This window comes from Pygocentrus nattereri, chromosome 20 (genome assembly GCF_015220715.1).
Source record: "Pygocentrus nattereri isolate fPygNat1 chromosome 20, fPygNat1.pri, whole genome shotgun sequence".
Taxonomy (NCBI): Eukaryota; Metazoa; Chordata; class Actinopteri; order Characiformes; family Serrasalmidae; genus Pygocentrus; species Pygocentrus nattereri.
Window position 1 is genome coordinate 20,939,008 of NC_051230.1, and position 22,611 is coordinate 20,961,618.

Below are 22,611 nucleotides of genomic sequence, written 5' to 3' on the forward strand. Positions count from 1 at the left end.
CTGATTCCAGTCATGCTCACTTAAGTGATCCCAGATTTTTTTTTTTTTTTAATGCGAACTTGATGAAAAGTTATGGCCATACTTTGTGGAAGGAAAGATCATCCTTTACATCAGTGGTTCTCAAATTGGTCCTCAAGGACCCCCAGACAATCCAGCTTTTTGCTCCAACCCAGCTTACAGAGATAGAGAAAAAAAAAAAATGTGGACAGTCTGTGGGTCCCTGAAGACGCATTTTAGAACCTCTGCTTTACATTTTTCCAAGCTTTTGTCATTTTCTCTCTTTGAAAATAAGGGAAACTTATAATTCTACTCTCACTAATTATGTGACTTCATTTTAATAGTTGGGCAAACAATGTAATTAATTATAAAATTACATTTAAATAATATAACAAAACAACAATAACATATTTTGCTGAAAAGCAGTATAGCTCAGCATTGTTGCTGCACATGGTTTATGTGGTTTCATGTACAAAACAGCCGAGTATTTCTCCCCATGAACTCTGTCTGACTTCATCAAATAGGAGTGCAGGATGTGGCAAGACTGCCTGCTTTGCATTGCTCCTCCTGGTTGCAAAACTCTGATGCTAGACAATAAGATGAGGCTTTATTGTCATTCGCATCAGACGTGGTATATGAGGTGGAACGGAATAGTGTACTCAAGTACACAGACTGTAAACTAAATTCACCAAATTCACCCAACCTGTCTCACTAACTGCAGCATTTCACATCTGGAAAAATATCAGCAGGGAAGCACTTAATTAAAACACTGAGCGGATTTAAATATCAAAAAGATGATGTACAACAAGAAAGACAATACGAGTAGAGAGAGGTTGCACAGGAAAAAAGTAAGCAAGGAGGTGTGGTGGTGGGGTTTGGAAGGTGACGCTGAGAAGAAAGATGTTCGTGCAATGGTTTAACACTCACCACGGTGCAGCAGAGAGGCCAGAACCACCACATAAGAGCCAAAGCCAGGAGTAGTAACAGTACCAGGAACACAATGCCCACCACTGAACCATCTGACTGATAAGACAAAAAAACTCATTTCAGTCACTTTTCATCTGATTTTCTGTATCACTGCCCTTTAAAAGCATATGCTACACCACAAAAACTTTTTGATCATTACAATGACCGATAATAGCAAAAAAACGCAATAGAAATAGAAGGAAAAGTAAAAGAGGCAAAAGAAAATACGGCAAACAACATAATATAGCAAAAAACAGCAACCAAAAAAGTTCTGTAAATCCCCTTCACTTTACTGCTTTCCTGCTGGGGTTCTGTGGTTGAAATGCAGTGTAGGTATTTCCCACCCAGCCTGTTCCTTGGCCTCACACAGGAACATCTTTATACTATGTGTAATCTCTAATAAATTGGATTATTTTCATTGGAGAAGGTCAAGTAATCTAATCTGCAATAAATATGACTTGATTTGTGCGAAACAAAGGATTTAACCAAATTATAACACTTGTACATAACTAGTAAAAACAATGGACACTGCAGATTTGTACTAGATTAACATCACTCATTTCATCAGTAATTCCTTCAACTATAGTGAATCTGATAATGATACAACATTTAAAAAAACTACTTAACTTTAAAAGCTGCATTTTCAATTGAAGGAATTCATTTTAGATTAGCATCTAAAAGTAGGCCATCAAGTGCTTTAACACCCAACTACCCAACAGGCTAGAAATACACCACTACTATGATATCACACAATGTCCCACAATATCCTGTTCTGCAAAGGTCAACATGTCACTCTTTGGGAAACAATACGTCAGAGTGAAAATAGTTGAAGAAGAGAGATACAAAAAACTCTCAGAGAACAGTAGAGGAATACACACATATGACTATATCATTTCATAAGGAACTAAAGATAAGAATTAAACATGCAGGCATTATGGATATAATGGTACAATCATTTGGAGGGTATACTGATGCATTGGGATGGCATCGTGAGGGTATTCATTCAAAAACACTAATTTTGGAATATTAGAATTAGTTATGATACGATTCAATGATATGCTCATGGTAATCTCTTATTTTCTGGCCAAATTAAAATAAACATTAAAATTCTCTAGGGCTATTTTAAAACACACAAAAATGTTTTTATCAACCATATTGTCCAAATTCGAGATGCATTGAATCAAAAAACACAAACACTTTACAGCCCTAATGATAATATTATTATTACTGCAGTACCAGTCAAAAAACATAGACACATCTATTCATAGAGAGGTTTTCCTTATTTAAGGTTATATATTACCTACTTTAGAATGAAAGTGCAGATATTAAACTATGGTACTTTTGGACGTTTACATATCTCCTCAGCGATAAAATTTACATTCAGACAGCAATAAAATTACCCTAAGTTTCTAGTGGGTTGCATTTTCTATGAACCAAGATTTTAAAATGCTAAAACCTTGACGGCTGCTGTTGGCTGGCCTACTTTTTGGGAATCAGTCCAAAACGAAATCAATCATTTTACAACGTATTTTTGGAAATCGTACATGTACATGGCCATTTATCCATGTTTAAGATTATGAAAAACATGCTATCAGGTGTGCCTAAACTTTTGGCTGGTAGAGTATATAACCACACAAACATATAAATCACACAAAAGAGGAAGTAAGATGCCCTTTTTCTTTCATTTCTGCTGTTATAAATGATTTTAGTTTAGTCTGGTAACATTCTCACTTACACAAGTTGAGGCAGTGATTGTGAAGGCACTTGTAATATAGGACGTGCCACCATTCAAGCTGATAAGAACTTCCATTTTTCTGTGGAAATGAAAAACAAATTCGAAGTCATACACAAGTGAAAAGTAAAATTAAGTTAATACATCCTCTACAGTGAACACACTTCTGTATATTTTAATGCACAATCATTGTTTATTTATGGAATTTAACATACTAGAAAAAGTGGCCTGTGCAAAAGTTATGGCACATTTTGTATTTTATATACATTTTTTCCAAAATGTTAAACTTATGTTCACAAAATTATGTTTGACATGTTAACTAGCATATTTCCAACAGGAAAAATGGCAAAATAATGTGTAATAATGTACACCATATATTATAAAAGTTGCTGGTTTCATGGTAGTCAAGTCCAATCTTCAAGGGAGATCTCTAAAAAGGCAGGAAGAAAAAAGGAATTCTATCACTTATTTACTGAGAAGAAGCCGGAAGGTACTTGCAATTAAGTCGCTAATGATGAACGGCATTGTAATTTCCATATGTCTATTATGTGAGAGACAATTACCATGGGGCTAATGAGAATCCATGACCACAAAATCGACTGACTGAACGCCTGAGATCCCTCCAAAAATGGGGGATTATGGAAAAAAAAAGCAGCCTATACTGTCCATACGCAACAATATTATAGGTAGGCCTGTGTGTGAGTTGTGTTCCTGGAAAATAAAACTCAGCTTGGTGAAATGTGTTCATGTAGTCATCTGAACAGTCTAGACAAGAAACTCATTTCTGAAAATATCTACAGTAATTCTATTTAAAGGGACTCATTTCAGCTGCATTTTGCTCTGTGTAGTTTTTAGTTGTATTTTCTTTTCAATGAAATGGCATTTCATAAGGCCCTAGCAATCACTCAAGTACAAATTTTGCCTCATGCAACACTGAATTGTTTCTGAACTGGCTGTCTTCAGTCTGCCTGTAATCTGGTCCGCCGCTTTGCAGAAATCTTTTAAATGTTCTTGCATGTTAACTAGGTGCGACTACTTAATGGATGAGAGGAGAGGCTAATTTAGCTGACATATTCGATACATGCAAATGTTAGGCAGGTTGTTAATCAAGCTGGATATGTGGACACCGGATGGGGGCGGGTTGTTTCAAAGGCATCTAATCAAACCCATGGAGGCAGAATCTTCTGGCAAAATCTTTCAAATTTTTTCAGAGACTCTCTTTTATAATTACACCATACATCTGTCTTTCTCAGTGTATAATGTATCTATATTCTCTGGAAGAAGGGAATCTTAACCTTAAATAATCTTAAAGATGAAATCCAATCAGCATTTTATGTGGACTAACAAAATACAAAGCTGGTTGTCGTAGGTACCAAATTCAACTAAACGCTAAAGCCTGATGTGTTTATTATTTTAAAGTTTTCCTGAGAACTTCCATCCTGCATCAGCTTCTCATTTCTATTGTGGAAACATACAGAGGCCATTACCATTAGCTGCCTAATGGCAATAGGGTTGAAAGGTTCTGATAAGAAGCTGGGGCTAAAGAAAGGAATGTTTAGACAGCAACCTACCTAAAAAAAAAAATAATAAAGTCAGTGCAACAAAGTGTGATTACCTGGACATTGGAAAAAGTTATTATAAAATAATGTAAATAATACAAATAAAAGGTTAAAACAGAAGTCAGGACATCTCCAGAGTTGCCCTAAAGTTAGGACAGTGTTTAGGAAGTTTTGTCTAGTTTTGATGCTTCTATAATACTGTCTTCTTATCTGGATTTAGGATAAGATCATGAACTCATGACTATTGTTCTACCTAAAATTGTTACAGTGACTAAAAAGATAAGATTTCAGAGTTAAGATGTTTGTGTACTGCGTCCCCAAGTGAACTAGTCTACTGAAACTTCCCACACAACAGAGAAGCTTCCTATTCAGAGTTTCTAAAACAAATTTCCTGTCCCAGACCTCCTCAGCACCCTCTCCTTTGAAGGATACAGAAGACTGAAAGAAGCTGTGACAGTGGCAGATGTTGAATAGGCAAAAGGTCCCCTAAGCTCCCTGAACATGGACATAAAAGTACCCTTGATGATGAAATAGCCACTCAAAGCATCACAAGAGACTTCGAGAGATGTCTTTGGGTTTGGTTTGGCATCAGAATCCACACATTGATGCAAAGTGATAGTGATGTGATGCAGCTGGACTAGCTGACACTGGTGTCACTAATGGCTTTCAAACTTTCCTTAAATATGTGAAAATGGATCACCTGAATTATTAATGAGCCTGCTTATGCATCAACCAGCCCTGACAATCTGCAACACAACAGCAAACAAGACTGACTGAGCTCAGGAAACATGTGATGATCCTCAGAGAAAAGGCTAGAGGATGCTATGAAACTCAGTGTCCACAAGTTATGGGGGATGAGAGACTTACAAATAATGTTATGGTTTTATTGAAGAAATGAGGGCAAAGCTCTTCAGTAACACTATGATCATCCAGGCTATTGAGACATTACACTACTGTTTAAAATTTGCAATGTTTTAAATGAGATAAAAAACAATTTTGTTGCGGATACATCTGTAAAATAATAGGATGCTATTACTTTGCAGTTTAAAATATTAAAAAGTAGTTAGAAGCAGTAGAAGAAGTCTCCTAAGTGAGCTAGTTTGAAGAACAAAGTTTGGTTCTGGATATCTCTTCAGAGCCCCTAGCCATCACGCAGATTTGTCAAATTCCATAACCTTACAGAAGGATCACTACAATTAATATGTAAAAGCTTGAACAAACTGAAATACATAAAATTAGTGTATTAGTGTTAATTGTTATAATACTAGTGTTTTCCTAAGCAAACATAAGCTATTTTTCTTGGTTGCCTAAAAAAGTTTGCCAAGTACTGTAAGTACATTAAAGATATCCAAAAATGTATTACAACAGAATGATACAGAAACATAAAAAAGCAATCAGAAATCAAAAAAACATTTATCAATTTAGAAGATGCTTTTATACAGAGATAAATAGAATATTAGGAATCTTGCCCAAGCACCCTTGTTGGTATGAGACCAGCAATCGAGATTCTGGCCTGGACAGGGAAAGCCCACTCTCCTGTGTGGACAATGTAACCCACTATGCTGTTCTCTGACAGAAGCCTTGGTCTCAACAGAGGGGCAAAAAAATCTTACTAAGGAAACTAAGAAAACAATCTGTTTTGGTGTCCTTATTACTTGGGCCTAAATGTGGGAATAAGTGTACTACTGTTTCAGGAAAAAATTACACTGTATTGTTCCCATAATAGTGGAAATAATAAACAACTAGTGTATAGTGTACTCTTAATCTGCACAAATGGTTGTTTCCGTGGTGGATTTTTCTCTATGATGCAAAAAGTATAAAAAAAAGAAAGAAAAAAAGTAAAAATTGTTTCAATATGTAAGCTTTTATCATATAGATGACGGATTCCAAACTTTTGCATAACAGTGTACATTAAAGTGAGTTGAACAACCTCGCTATTTGTAGCAGGATAGAAATCTTTCACAATGGCATATATTCCACTTTCAGTTGAATTAGCATCCCTCTGTCAAGCATGGGGGAGAGGAAGGCAAGCGTGCCATGTTGTCTGGGCACGGCTCCAGATGGAACCAGAATGGCAGCCGGTGCCTGCGTAAGCGATCAGATCGATTATTGATGAGCAGAGCTCTGCTTACTTGTGCTGCGAGCAGGTGTCAGGCCTGTACCCTCGGTTATTTTTCTTTCTCCACCGTTGCTGTGAAAACGCAGGTGAGGACTTGCTGCTGCCAGTGCACAGTTCCAGCCCCCAACTAACCCCCCCCCCACCCTTTGGACAGGACCCAGAGGGGCGGGGCCAGCCCGTACTAATGGGGAGGCCGACAGATGCCGCGGATCCTCGCCCGACGACGCAGCAGCTGTCGCTGCAGATGATGCCTTGATAGCCAGCACTTATAGCCCTGGACCACGAGGACCCTAAGAAATCCCGGACGAGCTCCTGACCGTACAACACGGTCGCGAGAGTCTAGGGTAGTAAGTTCGGGCTCAACACAGTCTAGCAGGAGGACAGCTGAGATGTTCAGTTTAACATGTTTAATTGTTTAAGCTCAGTCTACAAGGACTCGCATGTGGGCCCACACTTCAGTTAAATCACTCCAATAACCACCGTTGCATGCAAAAGTTTGGATGCTTCTGGTCAAATTATGTTTGGTTGATTTTCTTAACAAAAATAAGTTTACACATCCTCTACAGAGAACTCACTTCTGCACATTTTAATGGACAAAGAAATGTTCATTTGCTGAATTTAACAAAACAAAAACAAAAAAAAATGGTCTGGGTAAAAGTTATGGCACATTTTATATTTTCTGCTTATTTATATTTTCTAAAATGTTAAACTCAGTAAATAAATAGAAACTGTGTCCTATAATTTGGAGAAAAATACTGAGGATGAGTTAACTAATTTTCTCAAAAAAAAAAAAAACAAAACAAAACATGGAACACCTGGGTATTCAAACTTTTACATATAATCATATATAACTTACATATTAGTTTAACAGAAGTTACTAAATTACTCACAGTACATCTCTGTCATAAGAAAAGATTATTTACCTATTTGAAAGGATAGCTTCTCCTAACATACTAAGAACAATTAATGATGAACAGCCCAGTTTCTCTAAGTTACAGAAGATTATTCCTTCTATATCAGTAACTGTATGCCTACAGAGTGCACATATATAGTAGATATTTCTGATAAAACAGACAATTTGGCTCATGGAAGGTGTTTCTGATAATCTGGCAACTCAGTTTACCGTTTTGAAGGTACAAGGTTTTTTATAGTAACGGGTAGTTACCGAAATATACATCTTAAGAAGAAAAAAAGGTTTCAAATGATTTATCTGAGCAGTAAGTATGGTTTTGCCAGTTTTTGAAAGATTTTTAAACAAAAGTATTAATACCCGAGTTAGTCAGCATGGTAAATGGCTTTACATACGATTTTCTCACATTACTGTGTACCTCTCTTGCTTTTGGACTGGCCTCCTATAGTTATTGTGCTGATCGAATGTGGTAGGCTTTCTCATGCACAGCAGACAGATGGACGAAGAGAGAGAAAGAGATTCTTCCTGCGCTCAGACAAGATGCAGGTGGTACGTGATGCCGATTGTCAGGGCATGGTGAATTATTTAAATGGAAGCGTGGAAAAGGGAATCGCTGCATCTGTCGCACATCCTTTTAAAGCCCTCCACCAGATGTGTTTACTCGCCGCTCATTGCAGCTAACTACTTAATGGGTCATAGTCGCCAGCCAAAAGTTAATTAAGCACGCCCTTTAAATAGCAATCACCTACAGGGGTTCCACCGTTATAACACGCTGCATTATAGGCACAAGTCTTAGCATAAGCTCAAAGAGACCGCGGTTCAGTATTATAATAGGGACTCCTACTCTCTAGCACCCTGTTAAAGCAGCCAGTATAACAACAGGCAAAGCTACTGTACTAGTAAGCAGGGATGTAGTGCTGTCCATAAGAGCTGGGTTGAGTCTTCTTCTTTCGGCTGCTCCCTTTAGGGGTCACCACAGCGGATCATCTGCCTCCATCTTGCCCTATCCACTGCCTCCTCTACTTTCACACCAACCATCTCCATGTCCACCTTCACTACATCCATAAACCTTCTCTGAGGTCTACCTCTTCTCCTTCTACCCGGCAGCTCCATCTGCAACATTCTTTGACCAATATATCCACTATTCCTCCTCAACACATGTCCAAACCATCGCAACCTGGCCTCTCTGGCTTTATCTCCAAACTGCTCCACCTTCACTGTCCCTCTGATCTGCTCATTTCTAAGTCAAAATTGTTAATTTGGCTGTACATTTAAGAATAAGTCAAAAATCTGGTATCTTTAAGTTGTGGGTGATCAAATGTATTTAGCTAACAGTCAACAGCATTGACCTTGCCTTTCAAAGTTCACTACCTATAGTTTCTTTTAATTAGGTGATGCAATGTTAGATGTCACATATAAGCCAGATACTCTGCCAACTATTTACCATTGATGTTATCAATATAATTCATTCATTGTTGCAGCTCTGTAAGGATCATTGTAGTGAATTAGTTCAAACTGAAGTCCCACAGCCTCAATAATTAAGTACTCAGATCTAAACTAAGATATTTAAGATATAGGATTGTGCTATGACCTATTTAAATCCATGGCATTAATTAGGACAGTAATATGCTAAATACACACACAATCATCATTTATATGGTACTTTCCATTGGGAGATATCTGTCCCAGACCCTAAAACCTAATTTCAACTTGCAAAAATAATGTTCCAAACAGGTGTTTTTGAGCATTCCTCAACTTTCCCAGTCTTTTGTTGCCCCTGTCCCAACTTCTTTGGAACGTGTTGGAGGCATCAAATTCAAAATGAGTGAATATTTGCTAAAAACAATAAAGTTTATCCGTTTGAACATTAAATATCTTGTCTTCGTAGTGTATTCAATTGAATATAGGTTGAAAAGGATTTGCAAATCATCGTATTCTGTTTTTATTTATGTTTTACACAACGTCCCAACTTCATTGCAATTGGGGTTGTATGTATTCTATGATATTACACTCTATTTTGTCACTAAAACTGTAAAAGCAAAGTAAGAATGGAGATAGTTGTATATAAAAATATGTTTGTTTTCTCACTGGGTGAGGGGGGGGGTGATATAGGGTTAACTTCCTGGTGGGCCAATCAAACCTTCTTACAGTCCAAGATTGGCCTGCAGGTCACAGTTTGGGAAACTTTGGTATAAATTATTTTTGTATACAGCCACTTGTTCTTCTGGACTGTTCATATTTGACTTATCACCTTTACTTCAAAGTGCTTAAGTACATAGTGAACCTAACACTTTTTTGCTCACATTGACTCCATACAGTCATTGACTCCATTGAGTCCCCATTATATAACAGGTTGGAAGTTTGTCAATAACCGAACAAAAAGAATAAGTGGAACATATTAAACAACTTGTCATGGCACTTAAATAATATTGTGACAGAGCACACAGAGCAGGACAACTGACAGAAAGGGTTCACTTAACATTCAGACTTCTGTTGACCTCAGCAGTGAGGAATGATGCCCACATGATAAACAAAACACAGCGCAGCTTAATGACTAATGCTTGTTTCTTCCTCCAGACACACAAATGCACATATGCCATTCAGTTCAACTAGGCCCTTTTAGAATACTCACTGTCCAGCATATTGCAGCACCGGGGCAGGACACAGCACATAGTCATGTCTCACTGTGGTTGGCTTCTCATCTGGAAAATAAAGAGAGCACACTCATGAAGTGCTACGCCTTTGAACTAGCTGGAGAATAACCTCGACTCCAGATGTACAATATTCTGCCATTTGTCACTGTGCAGGAGCTCACTAGGACTGCTGACATGTGCAGCGCAGTTGCGAAATCAAGACAAGGATAAGTCAAACTTTCTTGATTAAAGTTATTTCTGGATGGGGCAAAAAAAACTGAAATGTATAGTGCCACTAGATGAGGTTCCTTAAAAAATAGGCATCTAAGCACTTCCATTTACAAAAACAAGGAAGAAACACATGCGTTCCACATGAGAATCTTCTGTCTGATCTAATGATAATGCAGTCATAAAAGCATGGTCAATGTCGTGCGTGAGAGCATGAGTGTAGGTGCTAAATTTGGCAAGGATTTGCAGGATGTGGTTATGACAGACAGACTTCTCAGGCACAAGTTACAGCTTATAAACTTACAAAATCTTTGTCCAAGTACTTTCCTGACTTTTTAACTTCTCATGGTTTTTGACCGAATTTATAGATTAGATGTAATGGCCCTGGGGCAGTTGCGCAATCAACAATGTCAGAATAACCATTTAAAAGCAAGTCCTTTCAAAGTGAAAAAGAATAAACTTGGCAGTCAAAATAAAAACTTCTGCCCCCCTTCCTATGCCTCTTCCTGTTTAGCACATCTCAGTGCAATGCAACTCACACACAATGCAAAAACACATTGCATCACATTTTTTTTACCATTTGTTGGCTAATATTTACATAAAAACATACAGCTTGACAGGCATGAATGATATAAACTAGATATTACAGCACTTCAATACCCAGAATTGGTATTGGACCAATACCAGCTGAAAATGCTGGATCTGTTCTTGGACAAAAAAAAAAGGAATAAATCCTCAAAAAAGGGGATAATATTTCACATAATTGTTGCAGAACAACAGAAAGGAAAACAAAGTAGGTCATGTAGAAACTATGATGGGGGATGTCCTGACTCAGTTCTTTTCCACCTACCCTGATCCAAGTAGTTTTACATCAAGTACCAACCGATTCGGATCCTGTCTAATATTTTTATTTTCTTAGATAATACAACTACATTGTTAATGCTACAGTGATATGTCTTCCTTTTATTAAGTGCAAAAGCAGCTCACTGGATTTTTTTCAGAAAATTTATAATGTGTCTACTATCGACTTAAGATCCAATCTGGTTAACCAATCTAATGATCTGGTTACAAGTAACGATAATGCTGCTTCACACACACTTTTAAGTGATTTATTTTTGATACTCTGTGGGCTATCTATATGAATTCATTGATTTCATACTGCTCTAATTCATATGCAGTAGCTGCTCATTTCTCTTAGTTTTAAAATGCACTGTTATGGCTGCTCTAGGCAGTTTCAAACCAGAGCACACAGCACAGACAGAACGTTTCTGCGACAGTTTAATTTTAAGCCCATTTGAGACTCGCAAGTGAAAACGGCAAAAACAAAATGGATTTTGTAAATGTTTCTGGTGACATGCTGATAGCACTAAGCAGCTAAACAAAAGATGTAAGCATAATAGCCCCACGCTCACGTTTTATTTGCCCCTGTTTAGACAAAGTTTGGCTAGCTCAACACTGCCACTGCAGATACAGCACTTTAAAACGGCTCCACAATGCAGTCGCTCATACTACAATGTTATCTCCTGAAACCACGCGTTACTGCCATGGGTTGTGGATAACCGCTGTTTAAGTCACCTCTGCAAGAGCGGCATAAATAGAAGGAAAAGTATAAGAAAAATAATTGAAAGTGGATTAGGTTAATATAGTTGATACCCGATCTATTAAAATATGCCTGGATTGGCTCAGACTGGGATCTACCTAGTAATACGTAATAAGTAGCCCAATATTTAAAAGAAATTCAGTAGCTAACTAGATAGGTACTAAACTACAAGTCCAATTCCTTTTATTAAACTGCCTAAATTTGCACAAATTTGCACTTCTGTTTTACTACTGATATTTGTCTGATATTATTCTGATATAACGTAACCTAAATAAAAAATGTGTTTTTGTATGTCATATTGTTGAGCATCACACTGCTAGGTATTTCTTTCCATAGGGTAGTGGTGCATTTGTTTTAGCACTCTAAGCATGCTACATTTAGATGTCCAGATGAAGCTTTTTACTTAAAAATAGCTAGTAAGTTTAGTAGTTCTTAAAGAAATGTATTGTATCAATACCAGCTAATGCGGTTTCAGTATCTGTATCAACATCAGAAAAGAAAACAGGGTATCATGCCATCTCTAATGTAAATGCATGGCTTGACTATACTCACTGTAGGTCATGCCGTCCACCTCGAAGCTGCAGAGGACTCCCTCTTTGGCTCTCCCTAGCGTGAACCCGTTCCCTCTTAGGACCATGTCAAAGGACTCTGCGGTATGTAAACCAGATGAGGACATAATGAGAAGCATGCCTGGGCGCCAACCCAACAAAATGTGAGCACACAGACACACACACACAGACACACACATACACACACACACATACACACACACACATACACACACACACATACACACACACACACAGACAAATAGGACCACTGGAAGTGCTCACGGTTCACGCAGACACTGGATGGCTCCACTGTTAAGATCTCTGTGCACGACTGCTTGAGGATCTGAAAGGCAAATAACGGCAAACACACAATTTACCATTAGTGTAAATAACTGCATCATCTCCGTTTATTCTGTACTGCTTTCTTCCCAACTCAGAGCACACCTAATACGGATTTTGCATTGCTCATGCTAAGCCGTATCTGGATCAATGAGAAGACTGTCACATAGAGTGCAGCACGAGAAAGAACTATGTCAGCCGTTATGGGAAAATTATGCGCAACCGTTCCCTCCTCTTCAGCTCTATTAGAAGCTCCAGGCTGACATTATCATATAAAAAGGCCCGTGTGAGCCTACAGTCGCCTCTGCTATCATCCGTATAAATCAGTGGAGGACAAACTATGCAAATCTCCATACACAACCGGCAAAAAAGACAATATTAACCAAAATATATGGTGCTTAGAATCGACGGCACTGGAGATGAGGCTTCAGTCTCAAGTGGTGGGAGAGTATAAAACGAATTGATTAAATATGATGTACGATAAACAAACCCATCATTAGAGGAGGGAAGTAAACATCGTCTTATTCTAGGCTGAGTATGCTGAAAATACTGCAGTTACTGTGTTATCTACAGCTCTCTCAGCTCTTTATCAGATGGGAGGCTGAGCTCATTTCACACGTCTGACATGTATACAGGTGTAGACGCTGATGAAAAAATTAAGCTGTTTTCACTGCATGGGGAAAGATCATATTTTAAATGGAAGTGCTTCTAAATAGGTATTGATAGTGATGCTGTTATTGAGCAGGGTTCTATTTATTGCCTATGGTGAGTGGTGAGTGCCAAGTGCTTGCTAAGAGACTTTTCTCACTATTAAATTCCACTATTAAACACTTTAACTGAGAGACAACTCAATAAAATTAACCAGAGGTGCACAATCTATCAAGAGCTGATGTATTATTGGCTGATGAATGGGAGCACTTCAGCTGTCCAGCACTGAAAGTATGATAACTCATCGTACATATAGGGGCATTTCATTCTTCAGTGACTGTTTCATGAACAAACCACTCAAATGGACAGTCTAGTGGATAACACTGCACCCTCACAAAGAATTTAATAGGTTTATTCCTTTGTGCAGACAACGATGCCATAATAGGAGTCCACACTTCATACATGGATTTCAGAGTAAATATGAGTTCAAAAAATTATTAGGATTTTAATACTGATATTGATCACAGCAAGGTGTTAATTAATGGTTATATTTATAGTGCCAGAAATTCCACATCAGGCAAAGAGCATTGTCAAAGAGTGCTCACACTAAATACTGAAAATTTTAGATTATACCTCTGTGTCATTTTCTTTTAAATATATAATTATTTTTTCTAAAGCTGTAAAATTCAATAGATTTGATGGGTGGTCTTTGACTTTTGCAAAGTTTTGTGGAACTTTGCCTTAGATACCTGTGTAGTACAACAATAACTTACATGCAACATTACAGAGCACCAAAGATGAAAAATACAAAAGATGCTCAGTCAGTCACTGCACTATAAATGGTGGATCTATCACAATTTGACTTTAGGAGTAGAAAAAAGGGTGCTTTTTGTGCTTTTGCAGAAATCTCCCCCAAATCTACTTTAGGCTTTCAGTGAAAAGCTGCACAGATGATCTCAAATCCTGGAAATCTGAGCAGAGAACGACATGAGGCCAAATAGCCCAGCCTCCAGGATTACTAATCACTGGAGAATGCCTATGTTTTGCTGGGCCCGAATCTCCATTTGGCCAAATAGGCTTAGTCAGTAATGAGATGATAGAAATTTTTTTGTTTGTTTTCACTGTTCTCTGGACAAAAACATTTGCATGAAAACATATTTCAATAAATTATGAGGAAATACGGTCTTGATCATTGCATGCCTGTTGTGACCACAGCTAAATTTTCTGAAATCCATCTCTTCGGACACTGTGCGGCACGCCCGAGGGAAACAAATGTGGACCTCAGGGGTTCTGATTGTCCTCAAACTGTGGCACAGCAGCCTATTAATCATCTTACTCATCATTACTTACTAATCATTGCTTACTAAACAGATACTTTGGAAAAGCCACTATACTCAACCTTTACCTGTGCCTACCCTGTTTAAGTGAAGGTCAACAAACCGACAGAATGACAAACAAATTGATGGAAAACCTGAAGGGGAAGATGCAGCACTGGCAGTTCTACATAAACACCAAGTAAGCAGATGGAGCCTTTAGATCTGGTTATACAGTTAACCAAGAACCATGTCATTCAGCCAAATTTAGAAAACAACAAGTATAACATCTGTTATAAAGTATGTAAATAATAAAGAATAAAACAAAAAAAACTGGCTTACTGAATTAACAATTCCTTTTAGCGCCTGAAAGCCATCTTCAACTGGGAACACCTGCTCTGCAGTGTCAGCCACCTCAGCCAGCTGTTGGCATGCACATAAAGAAGTTAAAAGTTGAGCAGGAATAAATTACAAACCAAAACACTGGCCACTGCCGACCGCTTCCTCTTCAGTATCTCTGTATTTGATTTGGACACAGGAAGAGAGATAACCGTACAAGCAAACGGTATAAATAAATGTACAAATGGTAACACTCAGCAAAACACTAAATTAAAGATGCAGAGAAGATGGGACCAAATAATGGTCCCATCATAACCCTTAAATCTCTAAGGCAGGTAACTTACAGATATTGTTTTAAATGCCATTATTGATTGAGGTCACTTGCAAAAACATTTTAAGTAAATTATGTGCCAAGTTTTCCCTTCCCCTTAAGTGTGCTGCAAAAAATCTTCTTAGGGAATGTTTTCATTGGCATTTTTTTAGACCTTAAGCTTATGTTTCAGTTTGCAACACAGTTTTGGACAGATGCAAACTTTTAATTTATCCATTAAGCATTTCACTTAATAAAAACACTTAAGATGCCAGCAACCAAAGAAAAACCCAGGGCAAGACTCCATGGCAAGCGCCTAGTTTATTGGGTACCTCTTACTTTGTGTACTATAATTTGTACTGCACTGTTATTTCATTAATACTATTTATATGGACTGTAATGTTTTAGCTTTCCACTGTTTCAGAAGCTTTGGAACTGTGTAACTAAAATGCAAAGTGCTAGCTGAATAAAGATTACTACACTGTTTTAGCAAAAGCTCTGACGTTTCATTTACCTGATCCTTGTCAAAGTCCTTAACACCAACACAATATACTCGAGCCCCATATTTCCTTGCTGTGTTTGCCTGTATATAAAACAAATGAATACTCTGAATTTCTGTTTAGATCACCAAACTACAGTAATAAGAATAAGGGATGCAAAAAAAAAAAAAAAAAAAGGAAGAAAAGAAACAAAAAAAACTGGAATTGGATTAAACTTTATACAGCAGATAACTGATTCTTTAAAATATGCCCGAATTGAATTTGGGCAACCCAATTAACAACAACCTCACCTCAGCTGTAGTGAGTTCATGAACATAGACATCAAGCTTTCCATCGGTCAATGCAACGATGATACTTGAAGACTTTTGGGGTTGTCCTTTCATTTGCTCAGACGCCTTGAAATATACAGAGGTAAGAGACATTGAAATATACATCTTCACAGCACAAGCTATGAACCACATTCAACAAAAATATCCCAATCTCAAGGGCTTCAGGTCCAGGATGTTGAATGTGGGTCAATGAGGACATTTCCGGAAAAAAGATAAACAGTTGATTATCCCTTATCTGGACCTTGACTGAGACCAAATAAATGTGGCTTACTTTGGAAACCAAGCATTCATGCTCGAACTCAAATTCTCCCCAGTAACACGAGCCATCAATTATCACTCAAATAACCTGGCTCGAGCAAAGCATTTTTGGATCAAGAATCAAGCCCTTACAGCTTTACATCATTTTACTGGATGATGACTATGCATTCGAAGAGATGTCATATCCTTTACAGTCAGAGCCTGAGAGGATTCTTAGCTTGCTCAATAAGCCCTGCTGATGAAATGTCTTTGTTCCCCCTTTTGCAAATCATTGACATGTTCACATCAGAGTTAGGCACCACAGCTATTTACAAAATTTGAGCACAACATATCACACGCACATACATTCAGGCATTTATGAACAGAAAAAGCAAAATTTTCTCATTTACCAGTTTAATCCCTTCATGCATGAATGTTTCACCTGCAGGTTTGACCTCACTCAGTTTCTTCAAGCCTTCCTGTATCTTTGCCCTGAAATGAATAAGATGGTTGGGATCACATTTTTAAAATGCAGCCTAATCTATTGATGTTTGCATGGTTAGCACACACACACTCCTATTTGCCTCAAGGAAAAAGGCATGTGGCTAAGTTTAGTCAACAGCGGCAATATTGATAACCGCAAATGAAATCATACAGCCACAAATGAACATTGTCATGAGGCTAATTGTTGGCTGTCAGCTTCCTTTTCATTATTAGACATGTTAGCATGTTTGGTTGAGCCATTCCTTTAAAGGAATCATTGTTTATGCCTGAATTATGTAATATTGCTGTGTGTAGGCTTTAATCTCCCACTAAATCTGCACTGTAATATTACATGCATTGTACCTGTCTCCAGTCAGTGGCAAAATGAGCTCTGCTTTTGAAGAGAAGACAATGAAGGAAACCTTCATTTTTGGACTAAAATTAAGGAAAAAAAAATACATTCATTACTTATAATGACATATGACAGTGTAATATAATGACAACATGGTGCACAGCGTTTCACTTCTAAACAAACAGTCATGAGAAATAAGTACACCCCATGAAAGGTTTGGACTTTTCCAGCATGTTTGGACATACAGATATCTGGTCTTTATTTAAGCAATGTTGAAAAATAAAGGTGACACCTAAAATGATTGTTTTTGTCATTCTTAATATAATTGAATTAACAGCAATTCACTTTCTTTACTTTGAAAAAGTAGGCACACCCCTACAAATACCACTTCTTCAAATGTGTCAATTTAAAATTACTGGAGTTATTGGAGATTGGGGTACCATCATGCCTAGATCAAAAGACCTTCTTCAGAAAGAAGGTTGTAGATGAACGCAAATGTGGGGAGGGGTTTGAAAAGTGTCTCCAAAATATTAGAAATCAATCCTTTCACTGTCTGGAAGATCATCTAGAAGCAGACAAGACTTACAATCACTGCTAATATGATCAGGCCAAGCTGCCTCAGCAAATATAATCAAAGAGCAAACATAAGATGCTAAAAAAAGTTTTGACGCTGTGCATGTGAAAGTGCATGCATCTACCACTAGAACGAGACTGCACATGTTTGACCTACATGGCAGGTGCTCCAGAAGGAAGTATTCACTCTCTAAAAATAACATCAGGGTAAGACTAACATTTGCTAATAAATATCTAGGCAAACACCAGGACTTCTAGAACACGCAAGCCAAATATAAAGTTGTTTGGCCACAGTACCATAAGCCATGTTTGGTAAAAACCAACATTTGATCAGAAGAACCTCAAACCAACTGTAAACCATGGTGGTGGAAATGTTATGGTTTGGCACTGCTTTGCTGCCTCGGGGCCAACTCACAGTCATAGAATTGACTATGAATTCTTTTTCATACCAGAGAGTGCTTGAGGAGAATGGGAGACCATCCCCTAGAAAGCTGAAGCTGAAGAAGTGGACTTTCCAGCAAGATCCCAAATACACAAGTAAATCCACTCAGGACTGTCTCAAAAAGAACAAATGGAGGGTTGTAAGGCAAAGCCCAGATTTGAACCTGATACACTGAAATGCTGTGGAGGGAATTTGAAATCAGCTGTACGTGCAAGAAGCCTTTCAAAAATTGCAGAGTTGAGATAATTCTGCATGAAAGAGTAGGCAAAAACTTCTCTCAGTGGATGCTGGAAACTGGTAGGCAGTTATAAAAAAAATGCCCACATATAGTTGTTTGTTAAAAGAGGTAGTATCAGTTAGTGAACCCAGGGGTGAAAAAGAAACAGACATCTAAGCCAATTCATTTTTTAAATGATTGCAAAATCAAATTTCCTTTGTTTTGTTTTTTTTGTTACATAACATTTATGCACACATACAGGTTTAGCTGATGATCAAATACTGATATGCCCACATATGTCAAAGAAAACAAAACATTTCACTGGGTGTACTTACTTCTTCACTTGACTGTATAGAACACATTTTAAATACATAAGGGACGATAAATTATTTAACTGGCGTGTCTAAAAATGACTGTCCTTATTGCACATCAGACAAGTCTTATGAAGCAACACATGAGGACAGCTTGAGCTTCTATGTATGCCGCCTGTAAACAACAGAGTTAGGCTATGAGTAAGATGCCCAGTATGGACCTATTAAAAGCATGTGACTTATTTGTAAAAATTCCCTACTGCGAGGAAGAAGGAAGTGATTAATTAACATTGAGACCGGAAGCAGGTTGTCTTTAGAATGACTAATCCTATACACTAGAAACATCCTGTCACATCCTGGTTACATTTTTATACCTGTCACCGCATAAAAACATAACTAATTAATGACAAAGTGGTTAGCTACTTGCGTTTTATTAGTTACACGTTCTTTATGAGATGACGGGTATAAAAATGGATGTGGCAGGATGTGTTTCTGGTGTGAAGACAAAGGAACAGTTTAACAAATTTTGCTCAAACTGACTTACAACATGCAATAAAGTTATATGAAATCTAGAGAGGGCTAAGCTCTAATGTAAATGGTTTGGTTTCGTATCTTTCCTTGCCTTGCACTGTTTCTCGCATACAGATTATCAATTATGCTGAACTATATTTCAAACAAGCAGTTGGTCTTTCTCGCGACCTTCTGTTACAAAAGCTGACACGGCACTGAAACATGTTGGGTTTTCTGGGCTCGCAGCAAGTCAGGTCTCAGGACTCTAAGCATAAGGAGAGGTGCTGCTTTTTCACACTTAGATGACACGTCCAACCCGCAATCATCCCCCACATGAGATATTCATGAAAACGCAGCCAAATGTGCTCAGCCAGCCAATCTCTAGTGACAAAAAAAAAATCAAACAAGAAATCAATATTGCGATATTTCAAACTGAAAGTTCCACTGACAGACTAGCTTGTGCAATAAAAAGAAAAGTCTAGCTGAAGGAGACTGGGCCAAATTAGTGTAAACTCTTCAGCGAAGATCAAAATGACTTCCAGCGTCATCGGGTTCAGACTTAGGCAGTCACATCTGTTCTCAGGGCAGAATTTCTGGGCCTTCTGCTGCACAATACTGAAGCAACTAGGGATCTCCTCTAAAATCTCCTCGAGCTAATGATTTTAATTAATGTTTGATACAGCTGGTCCATCCAACACTGAACAAAGGCCCATGAAACGGCAAGAGAGAGCAAGAACAGGAAAAGGGCCAGCAGATTCCACATGGCGCAACAGAAGAGCGTCAAAGTCAACAGCAGACTGTACCGGTCTTCCCGCGCCGTGCCTTAAAGTACATTCGCTGCTTCTTCTCCCATTATGTGTGAGGGATAAGTGTGGTGTTGGAAGGTTTCAGTGCAAATGGCCATTCTCACAGCCCAGAAGACTGAGCCTCCCTGCCACCCACTCCCACCTGCTCCCTTTGCTATTTTCTCAAGCAGACTGCTTTCTTCTGGCTAGGTCGCTACCGTCTGTACTGGCACATACATTGAGTCAACGTTACATAAGTTCAACATTCATCGGGCCATTTTTTTTTTGTTTATTCCACGTCTTTTTTTTCTCTCCCCCTCCTTTCCAGAATCCCTTCCAAGCCGGATGTGTGGACTAAGTTAGCTGTGCTGAATTATGCACTTGGTGTAGCATCTATCAGAACATAAGCCTGTATAACTGAAAGCTTAAACAGAGCTTGGTCATTTAGTAGGAACAAAAATACATTCTTAGAGAATAGAAGAAAGCCTTTTTTTACCTCACAAATCGGTCAACAAGATTTTTCACAAAGTCAAAGATCTGAGCCCAGTCAGTCGAAACACTTCCAGATCTGTGATTAAAAAAAAAAGAATAAAGCAAAGTCAGCAAAGCAAGGCCACAAAACAGCTTGGTATAATTACATTATATCCTTAGGCCAAATACAGTGTTAGAGTGTAGTGTGTGATGTGGTTCCCTTAAGATGCCCCAATCAAGTTTTAGCTAAACAGAAAGACATTAATAATAAATGGGAAGTGTGACAATAAATATAAGTTATGCCAAGAATAATACTAAATCACGATTCTGTAGCACTGCTATGTCTATGGACCCCTGCGATTCACTGATCATATCATTCTGATGATTATACAAAAGCAAGATCAAGTCATCTATATGATTAAGAAAGTTAAAGCACTGTACATTTTATGGGAGACGTTCAAATCGAATTACATTGGCAGAGGCCATCTTAGGCCTGTGACATTAACCTCGATGCAAAAGTATCATAAGTGAGTAAAGTGTGTAAAATGTGCCCTTGGTCTAATGGCTACAAGGTAATTGAACTAATAATTACAGTCCACTGTATGTGCTGAGAACATAAAACACAAGAGTGAGATCATTAGAAAATCATCTTTTATGCATTGCCTTCTCCCTTGTCTTATCCAAGGTCAATGAGTCTAGTCAAAAGCCGTACTTATGGATCATGTGTGTGTGTGTGTGTGTGTTTGTTGAGAGATATCAGACAGCCAGCTCTTCACTCTATAAGCCTTTATACCTCTTTCCTTTGCGATTTTCTTGTTGGCAGGGTGGTCAACAGTTGGGCCAGCAAACCTCAAGAGAGGTCACATCTTACAGATCAAGAGATAAAGACCAAATTCAGCCCAAACAACCATTATCACTAAGTGGACATATCTGCAACTGTCTGCAGACAGAATATAGTCCTTGACTTCACAAGGCCTTCAGAGCAGCTTTGCAGCTGTTGGAAATGCCCGCAGCTGCATTTTACCCAACAGAAATGTGTATTAAAAAGACTGAAAAGTTATACAATGGTCTTAAGTCCCCCAGGATCTCTGCCAATAGCCTAGTGTAGCTGTACTGCTAGGAAGCTATCAGAGATCTGACGGTAGACAGCGATTTTTTTTAGCCTGAATTCCTGTTAACCACTTCAGAGAAGGGTTTGGTTGCTACATCTCGACTGACACTGACAGCAATACAGCAACCAGGCAGATCCGTTCCGTGGACATGTCTGATTTACGTTAATCACGGTCGGTATTGTTGAAAGGTCTACCGGATCGACGATATAAGAAAGCGTACAGCCCTGGAGGCCATACCTACCGCTCTGGAGGGGTACTAACCTGTCTAGTACAAAGTAGAGGTCGAAGGCTCCATGGCAGGACGCTTCTTCTGCCTCCAGAGAGGAGATGAAACCGAGCAGCAGGACCGCCGTGACTACCACGGCGCACTGCTTTCCCATGGCGAAACTTTTCTTTGGCATTATAAATTCACAACTGAGTTACGACCGTCGCCGTAACTCTATCAGTAGGAACAGCACGTATAAATAAGTGCACTAAAGAGGAAAAAGTGCAAAAAAAACCCACAACGAAACAAAACAAGAACCGCGCCAAGCGGCGGCGTCAACAAAGTGGAGAGAGAGGCCGAGCGAAGGAGAACGACAACAACACGGCGGAGGTCTGAAGCAGCATGACCCAGTCCGAGTACTTTAGGTCAACTTAAACGCACGCCTTCCTGCATTCACACGGCGACGTCACCGGGGCTTTCTTCACCTTTCCTTCCTCCTTACTCGTTCTGTCCTCTTCCCATTTTGTGACGGAGGGGAAAAGAAACGCGTGAAAGAAGAGAAAAGATTCTCCCAACTCTTTCACAAGTTAACCCCGTTGTTAATGAGCATGCGCGGCCAGCTGTTGGGAGGTTTCTGAGGTCGGGGCTGTTGTAGCCCACACCCAACATCTGTCCGAGTTAGAGAAACTCGGTTAAGCTCGCTCGCCGCACACAGGATGTTTGGCGCAAACTGTCAGAGGCGTCATGAATAACGACAGTTTACAGTTTACACAGCACTTCACAGATTCATGCTGGATGACTTCCTGGCCATACACGATTTCATAAAGTTGGGATTCTGAT

The 22,611-nt window shown here is 38.6% G+C and overlaps 1 protein-coding gene across 1 annotated transcript in view; it reads right to left on the bottom strand.

Moving 5' to 3' along the window:
• Positions 1 to 22,382, bottom strand: part of antxr2a (ANTXR cell adhesion molecule 2a) — a 61,020-nt gene extending 38,638 nt beyond the window's left edge. The window contains exons 1-12 of the mRNA XM_017705131.2: positions 21,828 to 22,382; positions 20,480 to 20,551; positions 17,157 to 17,228; positions 16,721 to 16,802; positions 16,035 to 16,139; positions 15,759 to 15,827; positions 14,938 to 15,018; positions 12,578 to 12,638; positions 12,297 to 12,392; positions 9,916 to 9,985; positions 2,699 to 2,777; positions 925 to 1,020 (exon numbers count right to left, since the gene is read on the bottom strand). Of these exons, the coding sequence (XP_017560620.1) occupies positions 925 to 1,020; positions 2,699 to 2,777; positions 9,916 to 9,985; positions 12,297 to 12,392; positions 12,578 to 12,638; positions 14,938 to 15,018; positions 15,759 to 15,827; positions 16,035 to 16,139; positions 16,721 to 16,802; positions 17,157 to 17,228; positions 20,480 to 20,551; positions 21,828 to 21,967 (1,023 nt within the window). The 5' untranslated portion in view covers positions 21,968 to 22,382. The remainder of the gene's footprint in view (positions 1 to 924; positions 1,021 to 2,698; positions 2,778 to 9,915; positions 9,986 to 12,296; positions 12,393 to 12,577; positions 12,639 to 14,937; positions 15,019 to 15,758; positions 15,828 to 16,034; positions 16,140 to 16,720; positions 16,803 to 17,156; positions 17,229 to 20,479; positions 20,552 to 21,827) is intronic.
• Positions 22,383 to 22,611: the final 229 nt, after the last annotated feature.